The sequence below is a fragment of the Xenopus laevis genome, chromosome 9_10S, assembly GCF_017654675.1.
Source record: "Xenopus laevis strain J_2021 chromosome 9_10S, Xenopus_laevis_v10.1, whole genome shotgun sequence".
Classification (NCBI taxonomy): Eukaryota; Metazoa; Chordata; class Amphibia; order Anura; family Pipidae; genus Xenopus; species Xenopus laevis.
The window spans coordinates 114,787,694-114,815,681 of record NC_054388.1 but is presented as its reverse complement, the minus strand read 5'-3'; the positions used below and the strand labels follow the sequence as shown (position 1 = coordinate 114,815,681).

At 38.8% G+C, this 27,988-nt stretch overlaps 3 protein-coding genes across 13 annotated transcripts in view; 2 read left to right on the top strand and 1 right to left on the bottom strand.

The window, feature by feature from the left end:
• The window catches only part of XB5772961.L (Gastrula zinc finger protein XlCGF53.1 L homeolog), a 579,535-nt gene that overhangs the window by 257,123 nt on the left and 294,424 nt on the right, over positions 1–27,988 (top strand). The gene's annotated exons all lie outside the window — the stretch shown is intronic.
• Positions 1–27,988, bottom strand: part of LOC108704311 (oocyte zinc finger protein XlCOF22-like) — a 167,487-nt gene that overhangs the window by 9,571 nt on the left and 129,928 nt on the right. The window lies entirely within an intron of this gene.
• Positions 30–15,062, top strand: LOC108704257 (oocyte zinc finger protein XlCOF7.1-like). 6 transcript variants are annotated; one of them, XM_041579036.1, is made up of 4 exons: positions 30–289; positions 6,037–6,174; positions 6,264–6,387; positions 12,456–15,062. In XM_041579036.1, the coding sequence occupies exons 1-4, from the start codon at positions 257–259 to the stop codon at positions 14,015–14,017; spliced, it is 1,857 nt and encodes a 618-aa protein (XP_041434970.1). In that variant the 5' UTR covers positions 30–256; the 3' UTR covers positions 14,018–15,062. The 6 variants fall into 6 exon arrangements, with proteins under 6 accessions (XP_041434970.1, XP_041434969.1, XP_018096237.1 ...); XM_041579035.1 differs by having other exon boundaries at positions 31–289; positions 12,453–15,062; XM_018240748.2 differs by lacking the exons at positions 30–289; positions 6,037–6,174 and adding an exon at positions 8,727–8,765 and having other exon boundaries at positions 6,295–6,387; positions 12,453–15,062.

Here is a 27,988-nt window from a genome sequence, read left to right as displayed (position 1 = left end):
TCCCCCACTTCCTCCAGCAGAGCCACAACACTGTGGGAAGCGGGTGAGGTGAGTAAGGGATGGGGCTGCACTAATGGTGTGAGTAAAGGAGCAGCGTTACCTTGTTGTTCCCAACACATGAGCTGATTATTCCCAGGGACACTTTGTACTGACTCAGTGCAGTTTATGTGGCAGCAGCAGCAGCAGCTCCAACCCAGCCACCATAAGTGAATTCCTGTGCCATTTGGTAGCAAGGACAGCCCTGCAGCCTGAGGGGATGATACAGACTGGAGCTGTAGGCTCATTAAAGGTAGGATTTAGGTAACAGAGGATTGTGGGATTGCTAGTTGAGCCCATGGCCAGACTAGTTATTCTATTCCCTGCTTGGGTCCCTGCCTTTGTGCCACAACCTTCCAGACTGAAGTGTTTGTCAGCTGGACCCATGGGCTGGGGATCAGGGCACTGAGGAGCCTCCGTATATCAGGATGTCTGTAATTTTTTGATTGCAAGCTCCTGGGGCAGAGCCCTCGTTATCACTTTCTGCAGTAATTGGTTGTTCTGTATGTAAATCTTTATGTTTCATTTCTTTACCAATTTATTGTACATCTCTGTGGAATATGTTGGTGCTTTATAAATACATAATAATAATTATATGAAAGCAGACTTTTCTGAAGCAGCAGCTGCCGACTCACTTCCCAGTCTCCTGCTGTTCCAGACTGGCTGGATTTTCTTCCCATTTAATCAGTGTGTGAATCCCCCAGTCAGATAATTGTAAATCCAAGGAAACTGCAGCACGCTGATCCAAGTTTTCAATGATAAAGGTGATTTATTGGCTCTTGGTAGACAAAGAAAGGCAACGTTTCGGACCACGCTGGGGCCTTTATCAAGACTAAAAATTCCCACTGTGTTAAATATCTTAACAAGGGGGTGGAGTGATGGCAGGACGTGAAAAAAAGTAAGAGGTGTTAAGGGTAAATTATAACACACCTTTTGATATATACAGAAAGGTAACAAGTGAAAAACCATAAACATCATCAGTGATTCCTATGTAAAAAGTCCTTATATGCCATCCTTAGTATAAACAGAATCCATATTTGTGCACAAAAGTCTGTGTGGTAAAAATTACATAGATTTTTGGTAGTCCCATCATGTCATTTGTGACAATTCAATTGGCCTCATAGTACATCCTAAGAAATTAAAATTGTGTTATTAAACATATATTATTCTGAGATTCATAATCAGTACCTGTACTGCATTCATTTTCTTTCTAATGAACTTCAAATTATGCAGATATTGGTACCAGCACTCAGATTGCTTATTCAGTGGCCTTAAAGAAGAAGATAAAATTATATATGGATTTCTATCTTACCCCAAAACATATCAGTGCGGGTAATTAGTCTGTTATGATTTGGGTAGCTGAGAATGAGTAGAGTATAACAGTGCTTTATTAGCAGAGACTCATGCAGCCATTACACAACAGTAACTTTCACTTTTAAGCTACCAGGAAGTATGCGCATTATAAGTATGAGCACAATGATATCTACAGGCCATTTGCATGAACACCACAATAACTGCTGGTAGATAAACATTGCTGGGCTATAATCTTTATTCACTGTATCAAGTCTGTGTATCCACTGCATCTCCAGTTTTTGTAATGTTAGTAATCTGTTGCCTCCTCTCCTAAAGGTGGCCATACACTATAAGATCCGCTCGTTTCGTTTAGCAAGGTTGCCAAATGAGCGGATCTTAACCCGATGTGCCCACTAACGGCTGGACAATATCGGATGAATCCGAACGTTCGGCCTTGGGGCCGAATAATTGGATTACAATACTACGAATGGGCTCCAATGGGTTGCAGGACCGCATCAACTAGCCGATGCGGTCCTGGATCGTCCGAAAAATCAAACTTGACTGAACAATATCTGGCCAATTTTTGACCTGATATCCTTCGGGAGGATGCGTTGGGAGCCCCCACACATGAGCAGATAAACTGCCAAATCTGTCTAAAGGACCAATATCGGCAGCTTTAATCTGCCCGTGTATGGCCACCTAAAGTGTTCAAACTGAATTACACTGACAACAGTGCAAGCATGGAAAGGTACCAAACTTGGGTTTGTGTAAAAAAGGTCCTTTCTGGAATTTTTGGCTCCCAACATCAGCCTTGACTAAGCGATCTCTCAAATTGTTAGCTCTTTTGTAAGCTTTCTGTAGAAAGCTGTTTTTAGTGTGCCCCTATTTTTTATGATTAGTACATCTAGGAAACTGATTCTTGTTGGATCATAATTTATTGTGAATTTCAATGTCTCCCTCATGTTATTCAAAAAGTGATAGAAAGTAGTTAAGCTTTCAGAATCACCATCCCAGAGTAAAAACAGGTCATCTATGTACAGTAAATACAGGGTACAATGTGACCGAAAAGGGGATGTTTATAAATCAAATTTTTCTTAATATGGGCCATGTACAGGTTTGCATAAGAGGGGCCACATTACTGCCCATTGCAGTACCCGTTTGCTGTATGTAAAAGTTATCCCCAAAGAAAAAGTAGTTCTGGTGCGATACAATTTCCATCAAATCAAACACAAAAGATGTTTGTGCAGTTGTATAGTCTGTGGTGTTTAGATAGTGTTCCACTGCAGTAAGACCTGAGTCATGATTGATGGATGTATAAAGACTTGACACATCAAGACTCACTAGAAGAATATACTCATTAGGTAATGTTGTCTGCTCTAATATACTTAAAAAATGTGTAGTGTCTTTCACATATGAATGCATACCCTGCACCAGTGGTTGTAATATTTTGTCCAAAAAGATTGCCAAAGGGGATAAAACAGAGTCAGTTCCAGCCACAATGGGGCGACTTGGTGGGTTTTGTAAGTGTTTATGGATTTTAGGCAGAGTGTAAAACACCGGTGTAATAGGAATGTCCTTGATGAGGAACATTTTAAGTTCTTCATCTATAACACCTGCCTCCATTGCATTAATGACTTTATCCATAATGCATTGTTGTATAGATACCAGTGGGTCTGTATTGACCTTCCTATAGACATTGGTATCTGATAGTTGTGAAAGGATTTCATCCATGTAATTATTTGTTCAGAACCTGCAAGGCCCCTCCCTTGTCAGCTGGTTTAAAAATTAATTTGTCATTGTTTATAAGTTCTTGTAGACATATCCTATAACTATAAGACAAATTAGATTTTATGCCCATCCAAGGCCTACGCTTGATGTTTTTTATAGTGTTTCTATATCATTCTGGACCAGTTTAATGTAAGCCTCTACCACATTGTCTGTGGTTGATGGTGTAAAGTTACTTGCTTCAAAGAGAATTGTGAGTGTCCCACCCCCGCATTACTATATGTGTCCACAGCAATACTAGGCATTTTTAAAAAGTGTCGTTTTAGACGCAAATTCCGATTAAACCTTTGTAGGTCCACATCTAATTCAAATGTGTCACATCTACTTGTGGGACTAAATGTTAAAGCTTTTTGTAACAATGACATTTGTTTAGATGAAACATTGTGTCAGAAATATACTAACGTTTCTGAGTCTTTCTCGTTGTTCTGGTCGGTTGCTGGATCCGTTCAGTTGTAGATGTGTAGTCCCTGTGATGTTCTGATCGGGTGTTGGTGCATGTTGCACCTTTTCTGTCCTCTGCGTGTCTTGGAGGGCTGTAGTCTAAAAAAGACGAGGAAGTAGAACTCTCTGAGGTGTTTTCAGTTGTTCGATCCTCCAGTGTCCTCCCTAGTGGACGTTTCCCATGCAAAGTGTCTGTGAGGTCACGTGATACGTCGCATCGTCCACTGCGCTGCGTTCTACCGCTCTTGATGTGTTCCACTGATAGACGTGACCCGCTCGGTAATCCTCAGCGTCTCTATGGAATTTAATTCTTTTGTGCTCCACCACTACTCTGCGATGCGATGCTTAATCACGGATTCCTTCGTTCGGGTAAGGATGTTTTTACTTCTTCTGTACGAAGTGTGCTTTTAAGTTGTTGTTCTGTTATGCATGAGATCACTTCCGGAATGGTATTTTGTAGGTATTCTATATTCAGTAATAATATGTCAAACGAGCATTTTTTCACAATTTGTTCATACCTCTTGACAAAGTCTGTATTGGCTAGGAAAATGGTTGTTTTCAAGTTAACCTCTGGGTATGCGTTCCGATTTATAATACTCTTTAAGGGGCAGATTTATCAAGGGTCGAATTTCGAAGTGTAAAATACTTCGAAATTTGACCATCGAATTGAATCCTACGAAACTCCTACGAGTTTTAAGCATCGTACGATCGTATTCCGATAGTAGTACGTTCGTACTTCGAATCATACGATTTTCCTTTGAATGCCAAAAACTTAGAAAAAATGCTCTAGAAGGTCCCCATAGGCTAACATAGCACTTCAGCAGGTTTAATTTGGCGAAGTATTGAAGTCAAAGTTTTGTTAAAGACACAGTATTTCGATTATTGGATGGTCGAATAGTCTAACGATTTTTACTTCGAATTGTTGGAGTCGAAGTCGGATATGGCTTATTCGATGGTCGAAGTACCCAAAAGATTACTTTGAAATTCGAACTTTTTTAACTTCAACTAACTCGTACCTTAGTAAATGTGCCCCTTAGTGTGATGGAGTGTAGTTCCATACCTGTCAGGCATCTTTTCTCCTTTTCAAGTTTCCTTGCAATATTTTCTCCAGTAGGTTCAATCAGGAACAAGTTATTGCTCTGTTCTTGACCCAAAATATGAATTGCATCTGCTTCCGTAGAATCATGTGAATATGAGCCATGTTGAGACATCAGGTGATAGCTAAACGGGGAGCTCCTCTTGGCAGGAAAAGCAATTCCACACGAAATTAGAGTGCTCTACATGTTAAATGGTACCCTCTCAGGTGTCGGGTGCTGTACAGTCAATTAGACCCCCTGCTGAGATTCACAACAATGCACATGTAAATCCAAGGAAACTGCAGCACGCTGATCCAAGTTTTCAATTATAAAGGTGATTTATTGGCTCTTGCTAGACAAAGAAAGGCAACGTTTCGGACCACGCTGGGGCCTTTATCAAGACTAAAAATTCCCACTGTGTTAAATATCTTAACAAGGGGGTGGAGTGATGGCAGGACGTGAAAAAAAGTAAGAGGTGTAAAGGGGAGATTATGACACACCTTTTGATATATACAGAAAAGCAACAAGTAAAAAAAATTTTTTTTTACATCATCAGTGATTCTTATGTAAAAAGGCCTTATATGCCATCCTTAGTATAAACATAATCCATATTTGTGCACAAGTCAGATAATTGGTCTCGGGGGGGGGGGGGCATCTTTTTCTTCCTGTGCACTAGCCAGTAGATAGGCTACTGGATAATTTAGTCAATTGATTACTGGTGTAAATAGAAAAAATCACTGGTGTAAAAAAATGTCCTTTTGAGCATGAAAATAAGGGAAAGGGCTTCACAGAGAATATTCCTCTATAGCAGTGATCCCCAACCAGTAGCTCGTGAGCATCATGTTGCTCCCCAACCCCTTGGATGTTGCTCCCAGTGGCTTATTTTTGAATTCCTGGCATGGAGGCAAGTTTTAATTGGATAAAATCCAGACGCACTGCCAAACTGAGTCTCAATGTAGGCTGACAATCCACATAGGGATTACCAAATGGCCAATCACAGCACTTATTTGGCACCCCAAGAACATTTTTCATGGTAGCATTGCTCCCCAACTCCTTTTACTTCTGAATGTTGCTCACGGGTTAAAAAGGTTGGGGATCCCTGCTCTATAGAAATGTGTAAGTGCTTAATTCCATGGTCACTTCCAGGTCAGTCCCTCCCACGAGGAGCCAATGGGAATGTGGAAGGAACCAAGTGACACAGGGATGAAGGGGAAGAAGAAGGATAAAAATGAGGAGGAGCGGGGGAAGAAGGAGAGAATGGTGAATCTCACATTGGAGATGATCTATCTGCTGACTGGAGAGGTGAGGGGCACTGTGACTGGCACACTGACAAGAGACTGTCTGTCTGTACAAAGGGGGTCTCTCTGCAGCTTAAACACCATTCTCTCTTCCTTTCAATATTTAGCACTACATCCCTAGGAAGAAGTCAGATGATGGGGGGGCCCTGCATGCCCCTGGCTCCGTCATACAGAAGGAAAATAACAAGAATGACAAGAAGATCCTGGAACTCATGTCCAACATCATCCAGCTGCTGACTGGAGAGGTGGGTACAGCGGCCCCTTATTGTTTAGTAACAGTGGATGATAATCCCTTTCTCTGGCTGGGGGATGACTGGAACATTGTGTGTGACAGGTTGCCATAAGGACTCATCATGTTTCCATCTATTTTTCTTCGGACGAGTGGGACTATATAAAAGGAAACAAGGACCTTTATGATGAAGAGATAAAGCAGGAGCCACAGCAGCTCAGCCCACTGGGTGAGTAATGGGTGATTTCTATTACAAGCAGAGCATGGAATCTATGCAGGATATTTTGTCTTTTCAAAGGGACATGGAAATTGCCAGTTGGGCATTTATTTATACCCAGTTAATCATGTGTGGCACAGGCACCCAGATAAGAATTCCCATAGGGAGGAAGCACACCAGACACTTGGCTTTGCCTTTTAGAACATTTATTCCAGCAGAGTTGGCACAAGCTTTCGGGGTCAAACCCTTCCTCAGGTGAAAACTGGGGTTGACCCACGAAAGCTTGTGCCAACTCTGCTGGAATAAATGTTCTAAAAGGCAAAGCCAAGTGTCTGGTGTGCTTCCTCCCTATGGGAATTCTTGTGTGGAAAATTGGTTTGGAAGTAGCTGGAGGAGTTGAATGCACCCTATGGAAAGAAAGTAAGTGGTGTGCCGAAGAAAATGTGTTTGGGTACAGGCACCCAGATGTCATACATTCTCTTAGGAGCAGATTTATTAAGGTTCCAATTGTAAATTCGGATTTTCAATTTGGATTTTTGTCAAAACCCACACTTTGGTCAAAAATTCGAGTTGGGAATAATCCGAATTTGAATTTGAGATTCATCATACCTTCACCCTGGGAACAACTTGAATTTTACTATTCGCCACCTAAAACCTGCCCAGTTCATGTAGAACTCAATGGCAGAGATCCAGTGACCCATTTGAAGATGTTAATAGTCGTCTTGACATTCCAGGTTTTTTTTAAGAGAAAAAACTTAATTTGAGTTCAGTCTAATTTGATTCAAGTTTTCAGGTCGGTAATATTCCATTGCATTTTAGACATTTAAGTTATTTTTTAAATAAGATACTATTCGATTTTCGAGGTCATTCGAGTTCATTCAAGGTAAAATAAAAAACGACTTTGGGTATGGCGCCTGAGTGTTGCGCAGCGCTATAGATTCGCTCCGCTGCCTATACTCTTAGCAACTAAAGGAAAAAATTTACCAGTGGCGACGTCTTCACAATATGGCCGGTGATTCGGTGAGACACAAGAATAAGGGGGAGAGCGCAGCTCCGTCGTCCGCCACCTCTAGCCCTGATAACAAGAGGAAGAAGCGTGACGGCCCCTCAGCTAGTAGGGCAATGGCGGACTTCAGCAGGGCTTGCCACACACAAGTAACACCCTCCCCTCCTCAAAGCACACCCACTGATTTGAATATCAAACAAATAGCTACATAAGTAGCTAATCTCATTAACCCCACTATTGAAGCAGCTTTAGACAGACATACAGGGCCTAGCTGCTAAACTTACCTCACAGAGTGACAATATAGCAGAAATGGAGGAAAGAGTTTCTTCATTCTCTTCTTATTGATAATCTCCCTTGGAATATTTGTTCTTTATACGTGATGATAAAATTTAATTTTATTCGGAAATCACCCAAAATATTTTCTCCCTTAACTCTCACAATTTAGTGGTGGGAGGAGCTTTCAACGAATCCCATAGTTGGATATTGGATAAATGTAATATGAATCTAAAGTCAACTCAAAAAAAATCAAAACTTCTATCGGATTTTCTTGATATAACCAACTTAAATGACACCTGGAGAATCTTCAATCCTTCTGAAAGAGACTTTACATTTTACTCACATTCGCATGGTTCAGCCACAAGGATAGATTATATTATAACTTCCACGAACCTCTTAAAACATATTCAAGAGGCTAATATAGGAAATTTTTCATATTCCGATCATACTCCAATTAACATTATCCTGACAACTCATTTAGTTCCTAGGTTTTTTATTCCTTGGAATTTTCCTGTTTTTCTAGCTTCAAAACCTGAGTTCCAAAAAATGTTAAAAGATAAATGGAATATCTCCATATTATTCACAAAGACAATCCAAATCTTCTTTGGGATATTTGGAAAGCCTTTATAAGAGGTGAAATAACTTCTTTTAAATCAGCTTTTATGAAAAACCTCAATTCTAAATTTCTACAACTAAGTAAAAAACAAAAGGATACATATATATTATTTAAAACAAATCCTACCCTTAAAACCCGTTTTGCTTTTGAGGAAGCTTTAAAAGAGATGAAAACATGGTTTAAGATTAGAGATTCTTTACATCAATTTTATTTCAAATCCAAATACTTTAACATGGGAAATAAATCGAACAAATTATTATCAAATCTCACAAAAAATTGGTCCAAATTTCAGAGGATTTCAAGGATTGAAAAAGATTTAGGCAAATTTACTTATAATCCTTCAGAGATAGTAGATTCTTTTCAAAAAATTCTATGAACAACTTTATTACTACAAACCATGACAAGAGAAAGATTTTATTTAGCAAAATTAATCTCCCCCTATTATCTCAACAGGATCTGGAAGAACTCAATGCTCCAATCACTGAAAGAGAAGTAAGAGATATAATCTCATCATTAAAAATGTATAAGGCAGGGGGTCCAGATGGTCTCACAGGCCCATTCTACAAATGTCTAATAGATGAAATCTCTCCATTTCTTACGCATCTATTTAACAACATTATCACCCAGAAACAACCACTACCGTCCAGTCTAATCTCCTATACAAAGGTTATTCTCAAGCAAGGTAAAGACCCTACCCAAATTAATTCATACAGACCTATTGCCCTACTCAATCAGGATCTAAAAATTTTAACTAAAATTTTTGCCAATTGTCTCTCAAGGGTTCTCCCAAATCTTATCTCTTCAGAACAGGGGGGTTTTGTCAAAGGAAGATCTGGAACTAAAAATATTAGAACAATTATTAATGCCATATATACTGCTAAAGCAAAAAAGATACCAACTACGTTAGTAGGTATCGATGCCGAAAAAGCTTTCGATAACATCTGCTGGAATCACTTGAATGACTCTCTTTCTGCATTTGGATTTCAAGGAGCCTTTATGGACCTTATTACAATACTATACACTTCCCCGACTACAAGGATTATTGCAGCAGGTGAAATGTCTGGAACTATCAACTTGAAGACAGGAACCAGACAAGGATGTCCTCTTTCTCCATTCCTTTTAATCTCTCCTTGGAACCTCTTATCAGATGTCTGCATAAATCTATTCACTTACCTGGTATAGAAATGAATGGTGTTTCAGTTAAATTAACTGCCTTTGCAGATGATATTTTACTAATTATTAAGGATCCCAATATTAATTTGGAAGAGATTTTTTCCATATTTCATGATCTTGCCTCAATATCGGGTTTCAAAATAGATATTAAAAAAACCGAGTTAATGGATATTTATGGTCAAACTTCCTCTACAATCCTGAATAATTTAGGAAAAGAGAAAAGGCACACTACTATAAAATACTTGGGTCTCTTGTTACCTGTAGACTTACATAGACTATTTGCATTAAATATCTCACCAATAATAAAAAAGATCATCCAATTCTGTGACAAATGGATAAATGCTGCTTTAAATCTAAAAGGAAGATTTGCTCTTTATAAAATGATAGCATTTCCCAAATGCATATATCCTCTTATTAACCTTCCTCTAATGCTAAAACACAATGATATTAAGACCTTAGAATCTTCACTCTCAAAGTTTCTATGGAAAAAAAACCCACCAAAAATAGCCCTTCAGAAACTAAATTGTTCAAAACAATATGGAGGACTGGGAGTACCGGATTATAGATCGTTTAATTTATCAGCCATTACTTGATATATTTTGCAATGGATGGGTAATAATGGAAAATACACCAACTTGTCAAAAGAACTTTCTACAGATTCTAATGAAGATATCTTAACAACAATGCATAAACGATTTAAGAACCATTCACGAGAATTTAAAGAAATACAGAGACACTTTGCCGTTTGGAGAATTATACACAAACTATATAAGTCCAACTATCAACTCACTCCGTACTTACCAGTGATAAAAAATCACAGTTTGCCGAGCTCAGCTTTTCCACCTTTCTCAACGTCCTGGAAAACTAAAGGAATACGTTTTCTACGTGACATTAAATCTCCAATTTCAAAGAAAATATTATCTTGGGAAGATATTAAATCCAAATTTCTGATTCCGGATAAGGATAAATTCTACTACATCCAATTGGTTCATTGGTTTAATGATTTGAGACCAAAAGACTCTCTCCATTCTTATAACTCCACCTTATTATCATTTTTCAATAAGTTCTCTTCTTCCACCAGACAAAAGAGTCAGATCCATTCAGACAAACATATGGAATATTAATAGCCTGGGTTCTCATCCTATGGAATCTACAGCTAAAAAATGGTCTAACTTTATGCTTATGGACATTTCTACAGACTCTTTGGTAGATTCTATTAACAATTTTGACAAATTAATTTCCTCGGAAATATGAAGGGAACAAAATTATAAATTAATTCATTTGGCATATAAAGGATTCCATTTTTCCTCAAAAAATTCCATTTATCTCAACTCATGTCCAAAATCTGACTCTCCCTCTCCGAGCACTTTTCATTTAATTTGGAATTGCCCATTAATAGAACATTATTGGATGGAGATAAAGGAATTTTTAAGCAATAAATTAAATTCTCAGATACTACTTTCCTCAAAAACCGCTCTACTAGGCGATCTTAAAGGACCAGTAACATCAAAATTTTTTTTTAAAAAATTCGTTAGTATACAACGAAAAAAAAACACCAAGACGAATTAAACTTTAAATAGCAAAGCCTTTATTAAGAAATAACTTACTGAAACTCCACTTCCGCTCCTCTTCAGAAACGGCGACCATCCATTATACGGCGCTTGATTTCTCCTCCCTGGCTGTTTCTCCTCCATGACAGCTGTTCTCTGACCCGATCTCCTTCTCTTCTTCATCCTCCGTCCTCCCAGGTGTCCAACAGCAGCAGTAGGAAGGCGATGCGGGTAGCCTCCCCAATGTCTCTAAAAAAGGTGCAGTAAGGTAGAGGAGTGCAGTCACGAGTGTGCAGCCTGCGGGGGAGCCGAACTGAACCGGTACTTATACATCCGCTGAGTCCTGCGCTGCCAGTGCAACTGGTCATGGACAGATACTAAAACTGGATCCTTCCCATGGAATCGCCGTGTATCTAGAGCCCAGCAGCAGCGGTATGGGGTCGCCTTCCTAGGATCTCCATGGACGTGCAGCTTGTGGGGAAGCCGAGGCAGAACACCTGCCTATACACGGCGATTCCATGGGAATTATCTTCAAATATTGGATTAAGTCTACTTCTCCTTCTGTAAAGGAGGTCTTATCAAAACTACGAAGTCTGTACATCAATGAAGCTATAAACCTCAGTTTAGATAACAAGAAGACTCAACAAACAATAACCTCCAAATGGAAAATTTATTTACATGGCTTAGACAAGGAAGAAAGAGAGAATATTAATAAGTTCCTTTATGGTTCCATGGATGAATAAATAAATGCTTTACTACATAGCCTTAATAATTTGACCTTATACTGGAAAAATTGACTTTTATTATTTACAGAACTATGAACTTACATTTTAAAGTCAATCCTTATATTCTAGATACAATTTCATGAAGACAATATTTCATTAGTTATTTTTATATTTTGAATACTTAACTCTGGACGTACAGAAAATCTATACTTTATACTATATTGTTTTATTTTTACTCTGGCAGGTTTGCTACCTTTAATGTTATTATTGTTGAGCAGTTACTTATTTGCGACTGGCAGGAGTTGCAGTTCATTTAGTTGCTACATCCAGAGTGTGGGCAAGTTGATCCATATCACAAATGCTGTAATGATTCTCCTGCTGTATGAAAAGCCTGCATGTCTGTGATAGAAATAATGGATGTTGCTAATAGTAACTGTGCACAGTACAAAGCTGCTTTAGAAAGACATAAGAAGATGAATGGTGAAAAACTTTACAGTTCAATATTATAAAAATGGTCATATATCAAAAACAGAAAGTCAATGAAAAAATGTCTTTATTTCTGGTGCATGAAACATGAACTGAAATATGTGTTGGAAGGTGAACAACCCCTTTAAGTGTAGATGTAAGTGTGTGTATAAATTGAGTTTTTCCTCTCTCTCTCCTCTATAATTAAACATTGTTTGCCAGATATATGTCTGATCAACTAATTGTCCCTATATTTTTCTCTTTAGCAGTCTGTGAATATAAAGATGAGAGCAATGTTACAGCACATATGGAAGCAACATTTTGCTGTAATAAAGATGGAAATCTCACTAAAAATTTTTCATCGGAAAAGCCCCCACCAGCCAATGGGATTAAAGAGGAAGAGGGTTCAGGGGAAGAGGGGAACCAATCAGACTGCAGCATTAACCCACTTACAGAACAGATACAGGGAACAGATACACCTACTCCTATCATGGGATGCAGCCTGAATAACAGCTCGGCAGAGGATTATATATCAGTTGTTATTAAAGAGGAAGGGGCTTCATGGGAAGAAGAAAAACAACTTGCAGAACAAACACAAGCAACAGACACATCGACTCTCATGGGGCAGAGTCTGAATAGCAGTTTGTTCCCTAAGGACACACCGGATGGAATTAAGGAGGATTTCGTTTTATCGAAAACAGACCATACGTACTGCAAAATAAATAAAATTACAGGACAGATATCACAAACAGATAAAATATCTCATATTAATGGCTGTAGCCTAAATAACAACTCACAAGGTGATAATGTATTATTTGTTATTAAGGAGGAAAAAGCTTTGTGTGAAGAGGCAAACCAATCAGATTGCAGCATTAATCCAGTTACAGAACAGATACAGGAAACAAATACACCTACTCCTATCATGGGATGCAGCCTAGTCAGAAACGTTATACAAACAAATGGCAACAATAAAAATGATAAAACATCCGCACATTTTAGTCATAATAGAGAGTTTGAGAGACATGAAAGAACCCACACAGGAAAAAAACGTTCATTTTTTACTTGTACAGAATGTGGGAAATGTTTTGCCTCTTCATCATCACTCACAGTCCATCGACGACAAATCCACACAGGAGAAAAACCTTTTTCTTGTTCAGAATGTGGGAAATGTTTTGCCTCTTCATCACAACTTACTGTTCATCGACGACAGATTCACACAGGAGTGAAACCTTTTTGTTGTTCAGAATGTGGGAAATGTTTTGTCACTACATCACAACTTAATGTCCATCGACGACAGATCCACACAGGAGAGAAACCTTTTTCTTGTTCTGAATGTGGAAAATGTTTTTCATTTCAATCACGCCTTAGAGAGCATCAAAAAATCCACACAGGGCAGAAACTTTTTTCTTGTTCAGAATGTGGGAAATGTTTTTTAAGCCAATCTCGCCTTAGAGCACATCACAGAATCCACACAGGAGAAAAACCTTTTTCTTGTTCTGAATGTGGAAAAAGCTTTGTCACTTCATCACAACTCACTGTCCATTGTCGACGAATCCACACAGGAGAGAAACCTTTTTCTTGTGCAAAATGTGGGAAATGTTTCGCTAATTCATCAGGACTTCAGTCCCATCATCAACGAGTCCACTTAGGAGAGAGCCGTTTTTCTTGTTCAGAATGTGGGAAATGTTTTTTCTACCAATCAAATCTTACAATTCATCATAGAACCCACACGGGAGAGAAACCTTTTTCTTGTTCTGAATGTGGGAAATGTTTTAGTCATAGCAGTAGTCTAAAAATACATTTTAAGATTCACACAGGAAAAAAAATGTAAGCTTATTGTCATTGTGTGAAATGTTTTACAAATCTGGCATCAGGCAAATATTTCGTTCCCATCGATTATATCATAATGTGTGTTTTGATGCTTCATCCAATCTGTTCATGTGCAATAAATCAACACCGGGGAGAACCAATTTTAATGTTCTAAATGTGGGAAATGTTTTGCATGTAACAGTAATCTTAAAATATATAGGAGGAAAACCATAAGCTTTTTCTAAATTTGTAAAATGGTTTACAAATCCGACTGCTGCCTCCTTTCCCAGGACAAGAACGAATCAGCAACTAGCAGGACCTGATAGGGAACTGAAGCCTGTCTTTGTTTGTGAGACTGCAGGGCTCTGATTGGCTGCCCCCCCCCTCCTACCGGCTTATTCCAAACAGGGACCATAATGGATCTATTGGGAGCTCCAACAAAGGGGTCATTCATAAAGATAATATTAATGTTTTGTTAATAACACCAGCACCATATATTATTCAATATTGCCTACAAGATCTGGTTTGCAGTTATGATATATTTCCTGTTCTATCAAATGGCAGTGGGGTTAATTCCTTGTCATGTGATTTGAAAGGATAAGACAAGTAGTCAATAAATTTGGCTCCCCATCACATCGTCTCCTGTTATGTGATCTTACCCCCAATGTCCGACATGGTCCCAGGCCTCTCAGTAGTGGATTTAATTGCTTGTATGTGAAAAATGTTCATGACCAGTTACCTTTAAAGACAAGGAGAATAAACAGGTTTAATGAGGAGAGAAGGAATAATAGTTTGAAAAGTGGGTCCTTGGCATCCCAGTAAGACACTGTTTACCCGTACCTTCAATTTAGCCATAAGAGTATTTGCCTAAAGCTGCTGCACTACTGGTCTGATCTCCCATGTTCCTCTTAGAGAAAAACTCCAAATTACAGAAAGGCACCGCCCACTGAGTCAATTTTAATTGTCATTTTAATGATTCCTTTTTTCCATTAAATAATAAAGCAGTAGTTTGTACTTGATAGTAACACTGAACAATATACAATTAAACAATCAAGCAATTGTTTCCATTTTCTATGAGTTCTGTCATTATTCTGCACTTACAAAATGTGGGCTATAGATTGGGTGAATTTGGATTCTCCGCTTAGTCAGAGTGGGAGTGCTAACGAGTTAAAGCTTTACTTTAATGAAATGTTCCTGTATATTAGCCATGGGTTCCACACTTTGTTAAAGGATTTCTGTGAGTCATTTTTTGGCTTGTTAGTTTCTCCAGTGTTAGTACATTGTCCATCCTTGTTTTGACCGCGGAAAAGTCTAGGACACATGACTTCCATGCTGCGGCTATTACTTGTTTTGAGGCTGAAAAACTGTGCATTATCAACTTTTGTAAGTATTTATTGACTCCCAGAATTCTCTAATGAACCAGTGCTTCTCCTGGATCCTTTTTTAGTGTTAGGCCTGTCACATTCATGACAAGTGTGTAAATGCGGATCCAAAATCGGACAGCCTTAGGACATTCCCACCAGATGTGCATAAACGATCCAAGTTGCCCACAGTTTCTGATGCATAAGGGAAAGCATGTGGGATACCATTTTGCTAATTTTGAGGGTACCATGTACCACTGGTGTAGCACTTTTTGAGAAGTTTCCTGAATTGTAACATTAATAGAGCAGTGTATATTATCCTTGATTATGTCGGACCATTGGCCCTCCTCCAGACAAATTTGTTGGTCTTTTTCCCATTGTTGTATAAACCTTAACTCTTTCAAAGGGGTTAAGTGTGTCAATATTGCCCTCTCTTGAGGGAGTATTTCTCAAATGTTGTTGGGTTAGGGAATTGTTTCTCTTTCCATATGCGATATGATATAACTTCTTATTTGTAGATATTTGAAGTATTCACTTTGTGGTATGCTATAGGTGTCCTGGAGTTGTTGCCATGACATTAGTTTATTAGATCTAGTTAGAGCCTGAATCGTGTGGAGGTTGTTTAGTTCCTACCAAGATTATTTTGTTGTCCCAGGAGGAAAGTCGTTATTGAGGCTAAAGTTGGCAACTGGCGTATCCTGGGAAATAATTTAATTTGGTTGGGGGATTGATTTCCAAACTTTTCAGTGAATGCAGTATAATTGGGTTGTCGCTGACTTTCTTTTTGGAGGATTTGGTCTATAGCAGGTTTTGTAGGGAACCATTCATTAAGATATCTTGCTTTATTATTGTCCTTGTGCCAGTTTATTAGTTGACTGACTTGGGCTGATATAAAATATTTGTTTAGGCCTCCTTTAGACCGGTGTCTGGCTGCTGTTGTAAATTTTAGTCTTGATTTTTTATCGTCCCACACAAATTTGTTCATAGCTTTTTGTAGGGATCCTAGCATGCCTACAGGTGGAGGAACCGGGAGAGTCCTGAACAAGTACAACAAGTGAGGCAAGGCAGACATTTTTAATGCAGTAATTCTATCTATCCAAGATAATTTGAGGTTTCTCCATTAGGACAACAGGTGGTGTATCTTTTTAGAGGTTTTATTGTAGTTGGTTTGTGCCAGTGATTCGTAATTCCAACATAGTTCTACTCCCAAATATTTTAGTTTGTTTGGTTGCCAGTGAAGCTGAAAGTTGATTTCCAGAAGTATTACTATGTTTTTGAGGAAGATTGATGTTTAGAACCTCTGTTTTATTAGCGTTCACTTTAAGGCCTGAGGCATTGCAAAGTCCTGTAGTAGGTCATATAAGTAAGGAAGGGAAGTCAAAGAAAATGGAAAGCAAAATGTCATCTGTATATAGAACACACTGATAATCCACATCTCCCACTCTGACTCCGGATATTTTCGGGTGTGCTCTGATCAATAGTGCAAGAGGTTCGATGGTTAGGGCAAACAGGAGGGGGGACAAAGGGCACCCCTGCTGTGTGCCCAGACCTATCGTAAAGGTGGAGGACAGGAAGCTCATGTGCTATACCTGTGCGGTTGGGTGATCATATAGGGCTAAGATAGCGTTGAGGAAATAGTCTGGAAAGCCATATTGCCTTAGGGTCTTTCATAAGTATAGCCATGAGACTGTATCAAAGGCCTTTTCTAGGTCGAGTGAGAGAAGCATGGATGGAATATCCTTAGTTTTTGCTAAATATATCAAGTTTACTAATCTACAAATGTTGTCAGTTACCTGTCTTCTTGGGATAAAGCCTGATTGGTCTCTGTGTTTTAATGTATTTAAGAAAGTATTCAATCTAGTGGCCATCATTTTTGCTAGCAATTTGATATCCAAATTGAGAATTGAGATTGGTCTAAAGCTTTTATAATTGGTGTGATCTTTGTCTGGTTTGCAATCTGTGAAGCTAATGATTCTTGATTAAATTTATATAGTCCCTGTTGAATGTCATTGAATAGTTTGTGTAGTTTTGGAGCTAGGACAGGTCCAAAGGTTTTATATTTCCCAGTAGGACCGCCTGGGCCAGGAGATTTTTTCACTTTTAGCATTTTTATAGCTAGTGATATTTCCTCCTATTCGATGGGGGAAGCCAAGGTTTCCTTTTGGTTTTGTAAGAGGGGAGGGATATTATGTTTACTCAGGAAGGAATCAATTTTTGTCTCCTCTCCTCTGCGTGGTTTTTTTTTTTTTGGTATAGGGAGTTGTAGAATTGGCTAAACTCATGGGCTATTTTGGCAGGGTTAGCCGTAAGGAAGCTGTTCTTTATGTTGGACTTTATGACTTGTGGGAGTAGGCTTTGGTTTATGATAAACATATCTATCCTAGAGTTGGAGTAATGTGGTGTGGAGTAAAACGTGTAGTCTTTTAATTGGGGATGGTACTCCAGCCATGCGTCCGCTAGCATGGTTATTTCCAGCAATTTTGCAAAATAGTGTGGGTTACGTGATCTATTTGCTTGTGTTGGTGCTATCGGTTGTCTATCTTTGCATGGGCTTACTACTTCGTTAAAATCGTCACCCAGCAGAATTGGGCCACTGCTAAATTCTTCTAATAGGGGGAAAAAATTGTCTAAAAATGTATTTTGGCCTTCGTTTGGACCGTATACTACTGCTAGCGTTACTGGAGTATCCTGAATTTGACCGTTAAGAATTAGGTACCAGCCCTCCAGGTCTGTGTTTGAGGAGTCTAACTGAAAATTCACTTTATTGTGAATACAGATTGCTACCCCTCCATGCTTATCTTTTGATGAGGCTAAGAAAACTTTGCGATAGGCATAATGAAAATATTGTGGGAAGGAAGACCTAGAAAAGTGAGTTTCCTGTAAGAAAACAATGGCCGCTTTCATTGACTGAATGCTTTAGATCTCTTTAAGGGAGAATCCTGCCTTTTACGTTATGAGTCACACATAATAATACCATTTTCTCATTTGTGTAGCAGCTGTTAAGTACAGTAATATAATTAAACTATAAGTATGACAGTTACTCTCATTTAACAAAAAATTAACATCTAAACATAGACATTCTGTTTGAGCTCTGTCTCAATATATTGTTTTTCGTGTAGTTCCCTGCCAGTATCACATGGATGAATTTTGTGGAGTCCATTGTTGACATACAAAAAAAAATTGATGGATCAAAATTGTGGCCATTGCAATCTGCAAGCTAATGTTGATTCTAGGGCTGCCATCAGGGGGGGCACAGTCATCCCTGTTTTGTATTAGCCGGGTCCACCTTAAGAGCGTGGACATCACTTGAAGACCTGAAGCCACGAATGGAGCCGAAGATGCGAACTGAGCCAAAGACACAAAGTCGCAAACGGAGCCAAAGACCTGGAGCTGCAAATGAAGCTGAAGGCCCAAAGCCACAAATAGAGCTGAAGACCCGAAGCCACAAATGGAGCCGAAAACCCCAAGCCACGAATGGAGCCAAAGCCACTAACATAACCAAAGATGTGATAGAAGCCAATTGGTGCCGAAAGCCACGAAAATACTGATTGGACCCGAAGATGAGGGAGCCACCTAAAGTTAGCAAGAAGAGTAGAATGAAGAAACCCTTTAAAGGTAAGATCCTTTGAACACCAATGGTCTTTTTAAAAAATGTTTTAAACTCTGGCCACCAATTTACTTTTTTAACTTTTATGGGGGACCCTGTCCTATGTTGATAAAAAACTTTTATGGGGGGCCCTGGTGCCAATGTTTTTTTATATATATATAGGGGAGCCCTGGCCACCAATAATTTTTAAAAAAAACTTTTATGGGAGACCATGGCTGCCAATTTTTTTTCTCATGGGGGGCCCTGGCCACCAACTTTTATGCTAGACCCTGGAAGCCAATTTTTTTTCTGAAAGCAGGCCCTGACCACCAATGTTTTTTTTTAAAAAAAAAATTTAAACGGAGACCCTGGCCACCATTTTTTTTTTACTTCTAGGGGGCCCTGACCACCAATGGCTTTTTATAACTGATGCTTATGTGGCATTTTTACTGTGGTGTGGAGTGGGATCTTGGGTGGGGCCAGGTTGTGGTGGGTGGGGCCAGGTTGTGGTGGGTGGGGACCAGGGGGCAATGTTGTTGTTCAGGGTCATGTGATTTCTGATGGCCGCCCTGGTTTACACTATGGAGCACCAGTTCAAGGAGTGGCACCTCTGTAAATCTATAAATAAAAACTGCTGGCTGCAAATAGAAAGATTGTGGTGACGTATTGAAATGGATATTCTCTTTCACAAACCATTTGTGGTGGTGTTCACAAAAACATGTGAGCAATATGTGGATCTTCTAACAGCAACATGGAAATCTGTCTTGTTTCATATTGTTAATGTCCACAGGTTTCCAAAGCACAAGCTTTACTGAAACTGCCTTCATCCTAGAATATCCCAGACAGATACAAAGGAGGCACCACTGATTATACCAGAAAATCGACAACATACAACTCTTGCAAATATTGTTAATGACTAGTGATGAGCAAAAGTTTTCCATTTTAAAAAATGCCCACTCAGGGTCGCCATTAGAAATCACAGGCCCTGTACTACAAAATTTTCTGGGCCCTGCCCACCCCAGATCCCACACGACAATGTAAAGACCACACAGGCATCAGCTCTAAAAATGATTAACCCTGCCCCACACAAGTTAAAACCTCACCATCAATGGCTTTTTATAAGTTTAAAAAAATGTGGCGTCAGGGCCATCAAATACAAGTTTTTTTAAAAAAAACATTGGTGGTCCGGGCCCCTCTGCAAGTTAAAGAAAATAATTGACCAGCGCCCCCTATAAGTTAAAAAAAAACATTGGCGCCAGCGCCCCCATAAAAGTTTTGAAAAAAATCAATGTGGTCAGGGCCCCCCATAAGTTAAAAAAAACATTGGCGCCGGTGACCCTCTTTACGAGTTAAAAAGAAACATTGGGGCTCCAGAGTATATTTTTTTTAGAAACATTGGTGGCAGGGGCCTATAGAGTATTAAAATAATATAACATAGTTAAATGTGTCTCTATGGCTTTAATTCGCTATACTTCCTGATCTCCCCTGTTACTGGGCAAGTATTTGCATATCCCAGTTATTGGCCAGGAGGCGCTGTGACCACTTCCTGTCTCACTTTGGTATAGTGCTGGGAAAAGAGTGGCACTTCCTCTTTGCCTTCCACCTGAGGTAGAGGGTGGATGTGTGCTCTGAGCCTGGGTATCGGTCTAGTAAAGTCGGGGTACAGGGCCCCATGAATGAGGCATTAGATAGTGGCAGGTGCAGCTCCTGTAATAGTACATTCTAGAGTGTAAGTCAGTCATGGTTGAGCTAAAAAGAGCAGTTCTGAGCTCCAACATAGGAGTAGCAGTTTGGAGGTATCTCTCCCAGGCCATATTGCCTGTAGTGTAGGGATCCCAGTGGAGAGGGAATCAGGATAGAGGATTTCCCTGAGGAGATCCAGGCCACTATGGGGTGTGTTGCAGAGGTGAAGTGAGATTCCTGCCAAGTCTGTCCCAGGCGAGTGTCAGCCTATGTTACACTCTGCATGTGATATGCCTGCACCACTTGTCTCTGAACCACTGTGATGTGAGTAAGCCCTGTGGATGTTCAATAAACCCTTTTTGTTCTACTATTTTCAAGAACCTCTAGTGCCCTCTGTCTTATTTTTCTGCATAGCAGCATGAGAGGTGTAGTTGCGGAATGCCATTACCTTCCTCTTCCACTGAGCGAGGCCCACTCTGGATGAGAGAGTCCGGTATAACCAGTGTTCTACTGGTACTAGTCCGGGAAGGCTGTTATTGAGCCCAAAAACGTATTACAAATACATTGGTGGCCAGGGGTTTAATAAGATAAAAAAAACATTGGTGTTCAGTAGAACTGAACTGGAGGCTTCGGCACTTCAACTTTGGCTCCTTTTGTGGCTTCAGGACTTAAAGGAGAACTAAACACCTAAAATGAATAGGGCTAAAAATGCCAAATTTTATATACTGAACTTATTGCATCAGCCTAAAGCTTCAGCTTGCCAATAACAGCAATGATCCAGGACTTCAAACTTGTCACAGGGGTTCACCATCTTGGAAAGTGTCTGTGACACTCACATGCTCAGTGGGCTCTGATTGGCTGTTGAGAAGCTAAGCTTAGGGCTCGTCACTAATTATCCAGCAGAAAATGAGCTTCCCTGGCTGTAATATAAGATGATGCTACAGGTTTGCTGATTATTCAATTCTGATGCTAATTGCACTGGTTTCTGTGCTGCCATGTAGTAATTATGTGTATTAATTACTAATCAGCCTTATATTGTGACATTTCTATTCTATGTGTACTGTATATTGTGAGTGGCTCCCTAAGCTCAGTAAGTGACAGCAGCACAGAGCATGTGAATCAGTGAATCAGCAGAAAAGAAGATGGGGAGCTACTGGGGCGTCTTTGGAGACAAAGATCTTTACTGCTAAAGGGCTGTGGTTGCCTTGGGCTGATACAGAAGCACAAAACATCATGTACAACATTTCTAGCCATTTCTTTATTTAGGCTTTAGTTCTCCTTTAAACTTTAGCTCCTTTTGAGGCTTTGGGTCTTTTCACAGCTTCGTTATTTCATCTTTGGCTCCTTTCTTAGCTTCGGGTATAAGTTTCTATATAGTATATATCAATATTAATAATATTATATCAATATTAATAATATACCTCAACCCACTTACTAGGGTTTCTGGTTCTTTTGCGCACACCAAAAAGACACCAATGAGAGTATAGTAAAGTGATATATTGTAAAATAAATCAATTGATTGTTCTACATAAATGATTACACTTAGACTAAACAAAAATTACAATATTTACAGTTACACATTACACAAGTCTACATAGTTGTTACCAAAAAGGCAGGGGAATAGAGTTTGGCTTCATCTCTGCCTTCCCCTCTGGTCTCTCATTCCTCACATGTCTTGTCCCAGGCTCCTCTGGCTTCTCCAGCTCTCTAGCTGCCTCCTCTCAGCTGCCCAGCTCCCTCTCTGCTGCCCAGCTCCTTCACATGTCTGCCCGTGTTCTTTTATCCTGGGTTCTCACCTGCCCCCACAGAAACCCTCCCAACTGCCAAGATGCTGTGATAAACCCCCAATTTGCCTACATCCTGTTGAGCAAGTTTTCTCACATACACAATCAGTTTTATGGTCCCCACAGAAGACATAGGCCTTAGTAATCACAGGAAAACCTTTGTTATGATAATCAGGGCTTCATGTAAGTTCCCTGAACAACAGCTTTCATATTAAATAACAAAATCAAGATGGCAATTTCTTACATCTTGTCCATGGTGTCGGAGAAGCTTGTAAGTATCCCTTACAATCGGAAAAAATAACAGAAACCAGTCGCTGCTGCTGCTGCTGAAAAACATCCCCACAGCATGATGCTGCCACCACCATGTTTCACTGTGGCCATGATGTTCTTGGCTGATGGGATGTGTTGGGTTTGCACCAGACATAGCATTTTCCTTGGTGGCTGAAAAGTTACATTTTAGTCTAAAAAAAAACCTCAACATGTGCCTTCTTATTTTTAACTTTAAGTAATGGCTTTTTACTGGGCACTCTTCCATAAAGCCCAGCTCTATGGAATGTACGGCTTATTGTGGTCCTATGGACAGATACTCCAGTCTCTGCTGTGGAACGCTGCAACTCCTTCAGGGTTACCTTTGGTCTCTGTGCTGCCTCTCTGATTAATTCTCTCCTTGCCTGGTCTGTGAGTTTTGTTGGGCGGCCCTCTCTTGGCAGGTTTGTTGTGGTACCATTGTTGTGGTACCATGTCAGAAAAGGTGTGTTAATACTGACAGATCATGTGACACTTAGATTGCACACAGGTGGACTTCATATCATTAATTATGTGACTCTTGACGGTAATTGGCTGCACCATGATTTTTTAGGGGCTTCATGGCAAAGGGGGTGAATACATATGTACATGGCAATTTTTCGTTTTTTATTTAATTTCACATATATATATATATATATATATATATATATATATATATATATATATACACACAAATACAAGAGGTGCTCTTCTCTCAACCCATTATCAATATATTTAACACATTGAGACATTTTGTGCTACTGCTACTGAAAAATGCCTTACCCTTTAAACAAAACAGGGATTGTCCATATATTGCAATATATTTAAGCTGGCCCACTACGTCAGTCATCCCATATCTGGCCAGTCCTACGCTCAATTTTCAATTGATTCATTAAGAATTCTATAGTTTCATTATACATTTTACAAAGGGACTAAGTTTTACCTGCAACTTACTCGCTGCTTTCAAAATAAAACTCCCAAACTTGGCTGCCCTTTTATTAGACACCAGTGGGATCACCTGACTATAGTTGGGAAGGGTGGGAGCTACAACATGGAGCTGGTCACTGCTCCTGTATAAACTATAACAAACAAGGGAAAGTGGTGCTCATCACTAGTTTTTAAAACCATTAGGCGGGGGAATCAGATGGATAATGTAAAAGCATTGGGCAAATACTTTATGGCAAAATTATAAGTTGCAAACAAAGCCAATACTATAGATGTAAAAATGATTCAATTTCTGGTGTCAGTATTTCTTTAATGACTTTAAGAGTGGCTTAGATGATACTTTAAAAAGCATAACATCATAGACTATAGCTATATTGAAATCTCCAATTAGTATAGATATTAGTATATATAGTTTATTTGAGTGTAATAATAGGAGTTTTTTCAATAATGACTCATGGTAATACTTTGATTAAACTAAATAGCTCATTGCATTACTTTGATAAAGAACTTGTTTATATAATATAAAAATATCTGGAACGGTCCAATTCCTAAGACGGACGAATGGCTAGTGTCAGAGGGTTGATAGTTGTCACCCCCACCCTCTATGACGCCATAACGCTATATGGCCCAAGGCAGGATGGACTATTATGGCGAATGGTCTACTGTGGACAATGGTCACTCATATAGCTTATATTAGGCCATACAAACAAAAGATCATCACTCTGTTACTTAAATTCCAGAGTGTTAGCATAACGTCTGTCTGTTGGGGCCCCTTACTGCTGAAGTGCTGCTCAGATTACTGGAAATCCCACAATGGCCTTGGTTAGCCATAGCTGATTGCGAGGCTGTGGACTGTTGGAGCTAGGCACAGTATGTTACAACATTCCTTTGATAACATGTAAGACTAAGTAAATCATTTAGACATTAATTGTACAAGGAGGAGACAGACTATGTATGGTATTTCCGTGAAACCCTTGTCACAATTATTGTAAAAGCCTTCTGAAAGCTATATAATGCCTGGACCAAGAGGTGGGTCTTTGGTAAGTCCTTGGCTGACATTCTGTGTGTTACTCCAACAGCTTACCCAGACAAAACTGTTATGTTGTATTATGTAAGAATAAATTGCCTGACTATTTCTAAAGGTTTTCCTTTACTGAGTTTTGTCTTACACGAGGTCAAAATGGTACTACGAAAAATACCATCATATGGTGACCCGCCGACTGTGATCCGTTTTTTTCCAGTCATTTTTTCAGGCAATGGAGGGCTCCAGGCTGGCTACTGGAGTGTACCCGAGGGGCTTTGTTCTCGGATGTCGATAGTTTACCCGTGGATATTTTCTTTTCCAGGACGGTTTCCCCGTAAAGCTTTACTTTAACGGATGATGGATACACGCGCGTAAGTACCCCTGGGTGGGGTATATATGTTTTTCTAGCTTCTTCTTTTTGCCTATTGTTTTGTTAATTGTTGTGTTAATCAGCTGAAATTATCTGCCATTCATGATAAGAATCCGCAGTTTCCTTCCTGTTTTTGTATTTTGTATGTTTGTTATTCCTTATCATGAAGTGTAGTCTAAAACATCTTGAAATAGAAATTACACGTGTACTGTATGTTGTTTGATGAATGCAAAAGGATCCATGAATGTTGAATGTTTGCCTAGCTGAGTGTGTGAATAACTTTAGTGTAACTGTCATATGTGTAATGGTGTGTGAGAGAATGTGTGGCTCTATCTCAGAGTCTGCTTGTTGTTTAGAAGTTTTTCTGCGGTTCCTGTTTATGGGGCGACCTAGCAGGCCAGAAATACGGAAAACTAGGTTTTCTGAAGGAAATTCTGTAGAGTGTGAAGTGTGAATCACTTTCCTGTCCGTTTGAATTGTCAGATGAAAAACGAGAGTCATACAAACATTTAGGTGTTGTCTGCAACTTCAAACCTATTTTCTCCCTTTACACTCAATTGTAAGCCTATTCTAAATTACAGAGAAAAGTATAACATCATTTTTTCCTGCAGGTGACTCCAGTTTATATGTATGTTTGTTTGCCCTGTTTGTTTTATAAACCAATGTTAATAGCTCGCTGCTAAGCTTTTTTGCATCCTACAGGTCTGTTAGAGCATATTTTGAATGTATTACTTGTGTGTATGTTAGAAAGAAAAGGACTTGACTTGACGGTTATATGACTTTGATGTGTCTGTAATGAATATGTTTACCTTACTGTTTTTGGTTCTCTTTAATGTTTATATGTTTTCATAGGTACCTCTTGTAATATAATATTTGTTCTATGTGTCTGTCATTAAAATATTGTCATTTTGTCTTTGACTATCATGTCTCTATTCTTATCTTATCCTAACATTGTCTTCTTTGTTCTTATTCTCATAGTAACATTAGTTCTCTTGTGTATTTCTGTTTGTGAATGGGTTACTCGTGAATAAGGTTAATTCACTCCACTTGTCTTTCTATTTTAACAGAAATATTAGTGTTGTCTCTTTAAATGTTCTCTGTTGAAGTTTTTTGTCTCAAACAAACCTTATTTCTCTTTTTTATCTTTGTGTCAGATTGATAACTCTTTTCTAAGTGTATTATGTTTTACTTATGATCTGAAAGAAAAAACCATGTTCCATCAGTTTAGAATATCTAACAATCCTCCTAGATATGCTAGTTGAGTGCCCAAAACATTTTAAGTTTCAAAGCCTTTGTTAAGTGTCACAGTGGAGGGGACAAGACTGCGTTTTCCTGGCCAGAAGGCGATAGTTTTCTTCCCTCACAACTTGAAATTCTACTGTGACAGATAAATGATATGTGAAAGAGAAAATATTTTACTATACAAATTGCATGCTATTAGATCTAGCAGGCTTTTGCCAACAATAGAAAGTGATATTTCTCACATATACTTCAGCTGAGACATTACACCTATTCTCTGCTCCTTGCTCAGCAAACTTAGATCCAGTCCTTTATATGGATACTAAGGAGCAATTAAATGCTATTTTGAATGTGCCTATTGGCAATTTTAGAGTGATACAGGGTTACACAGTCTCAGAACTTTTTGTTTCACGGTGCAGCCCCCAGTAATGAAGATTCTTATTGAGCTAATAGTTCAGAATGTTTTAAGCTTATTAACAGTAGTACTTCACCTGAATATTCTGAAGACAAATGTCCTGACGACCAAATAAATCATGGTCAGTTGTTTCACACTGAAGTACTTAATGGTGCATTAGATTTACAGCACCCTTTAAGAGGAAATCTAGTTCATAGTCCAATTAATAACAAGAAGGATTCTATTTGCTGGTACTGTCATAAACACTACATTTCCCAGAATCCTCCGTTGCACAATATTTCAGATGCTTAACTTCTCTCACTGTTTTGTAACTTTCTTTTTTGTCAGGCAGCAGGCTCAGGAACGTTTAACCACAGCAAATATTTTTAACTTTACTGTTTTATACTCATCTGTATTTTTTTTTCTGTATCTCCTGCATCTGGATCTTTTTCACCCACATGAAGGTAAACTTGATGCAGTTTGGATCCATACCCGATTCACTCATTGGTACAGGTTAAATTCCTTTCATTATTCTCTAGACAGATGTGAATCTATTATTTCATATTATTGTACTGCATTTGCAGTACAACAAGAGAGGAGTATTATATTGTGGGTTCTGTTGTTGTTACTATTTTTTCTAATTAAATAAGTTTCAGTTAATAAAAATGCAGCTTATGTGCTTGTGCCGCTGCTACAGAAAACTTTCTCCCGTAATCTTTGCACTTGTGTATCTTGCATCACAAGTCTGCAAGTGTAAGAAAATGCAGAAGTGACTTCGATTTATTGTTGATTTTGTCTGATAACCAGTAATTTCACTACCAAATTTGTAGAAATACATGATGCTACTAAAATGGGTCTATGTCATTCTCATTTAGGCTAAAAATATAAATATATATATAAAGGTACAATAGAGAACTTGTTAAATGTTTTTCCTGGTTATGATTTATCAATATTATTTTGTTATAAGAAGGAAACAGTACAGGTTGTATTTGATAGTTTACATAATTAAATTTTCGATTCTGTTACAAATTTGCAAATTACACTGATATTAAGTGGAATTGTGTCTTTGTACCATCCCACTTCCAACAACACAATTACTGGCAGCATTTGGTTGGATTTATTCCCAGCTGTCCTATCAATTCTCTGCAAAATCCTATCAGCTGTTGTGGACTTTCTCCATTTGAATTAACCACAAGAAAACAAAAGTCCTTCACTCATATCATAAATGTACAACCACTTCTCATTACTGACAGTTCATACAGTAGTTTCATTAGAGTTCTTTAGCTAGTACATTAGATAAGTCAGTATTACCAGAACACCAG

What these genes read in the sequence shown, in the direction of transcription:
- LOC108704257 (XM_041579035.1), top strand. Translation starts at nt 257, where the DNA reads ATGATACAGACTGGAGCTGTAGGCTCATTAAAG. An exon ending in TCCAGCTGCTGACTGGAGAG is followed by an intron (nt 6,175 to 6,263) that starts GTGGGTACAGCG and finishes TGTGTGTGACAG; the next exon opens with GTTGCCATAAGGACTCATCA. An exon ending in ACAGCAGCTCAGCCCACTGG is followed by an intron (nt 6,388 to 12,452) that starts GTGAGTAATGGG and finishes TTTTCTCTTTAG; the next exon opens with CAGTCTGTGAATATAAAGAT.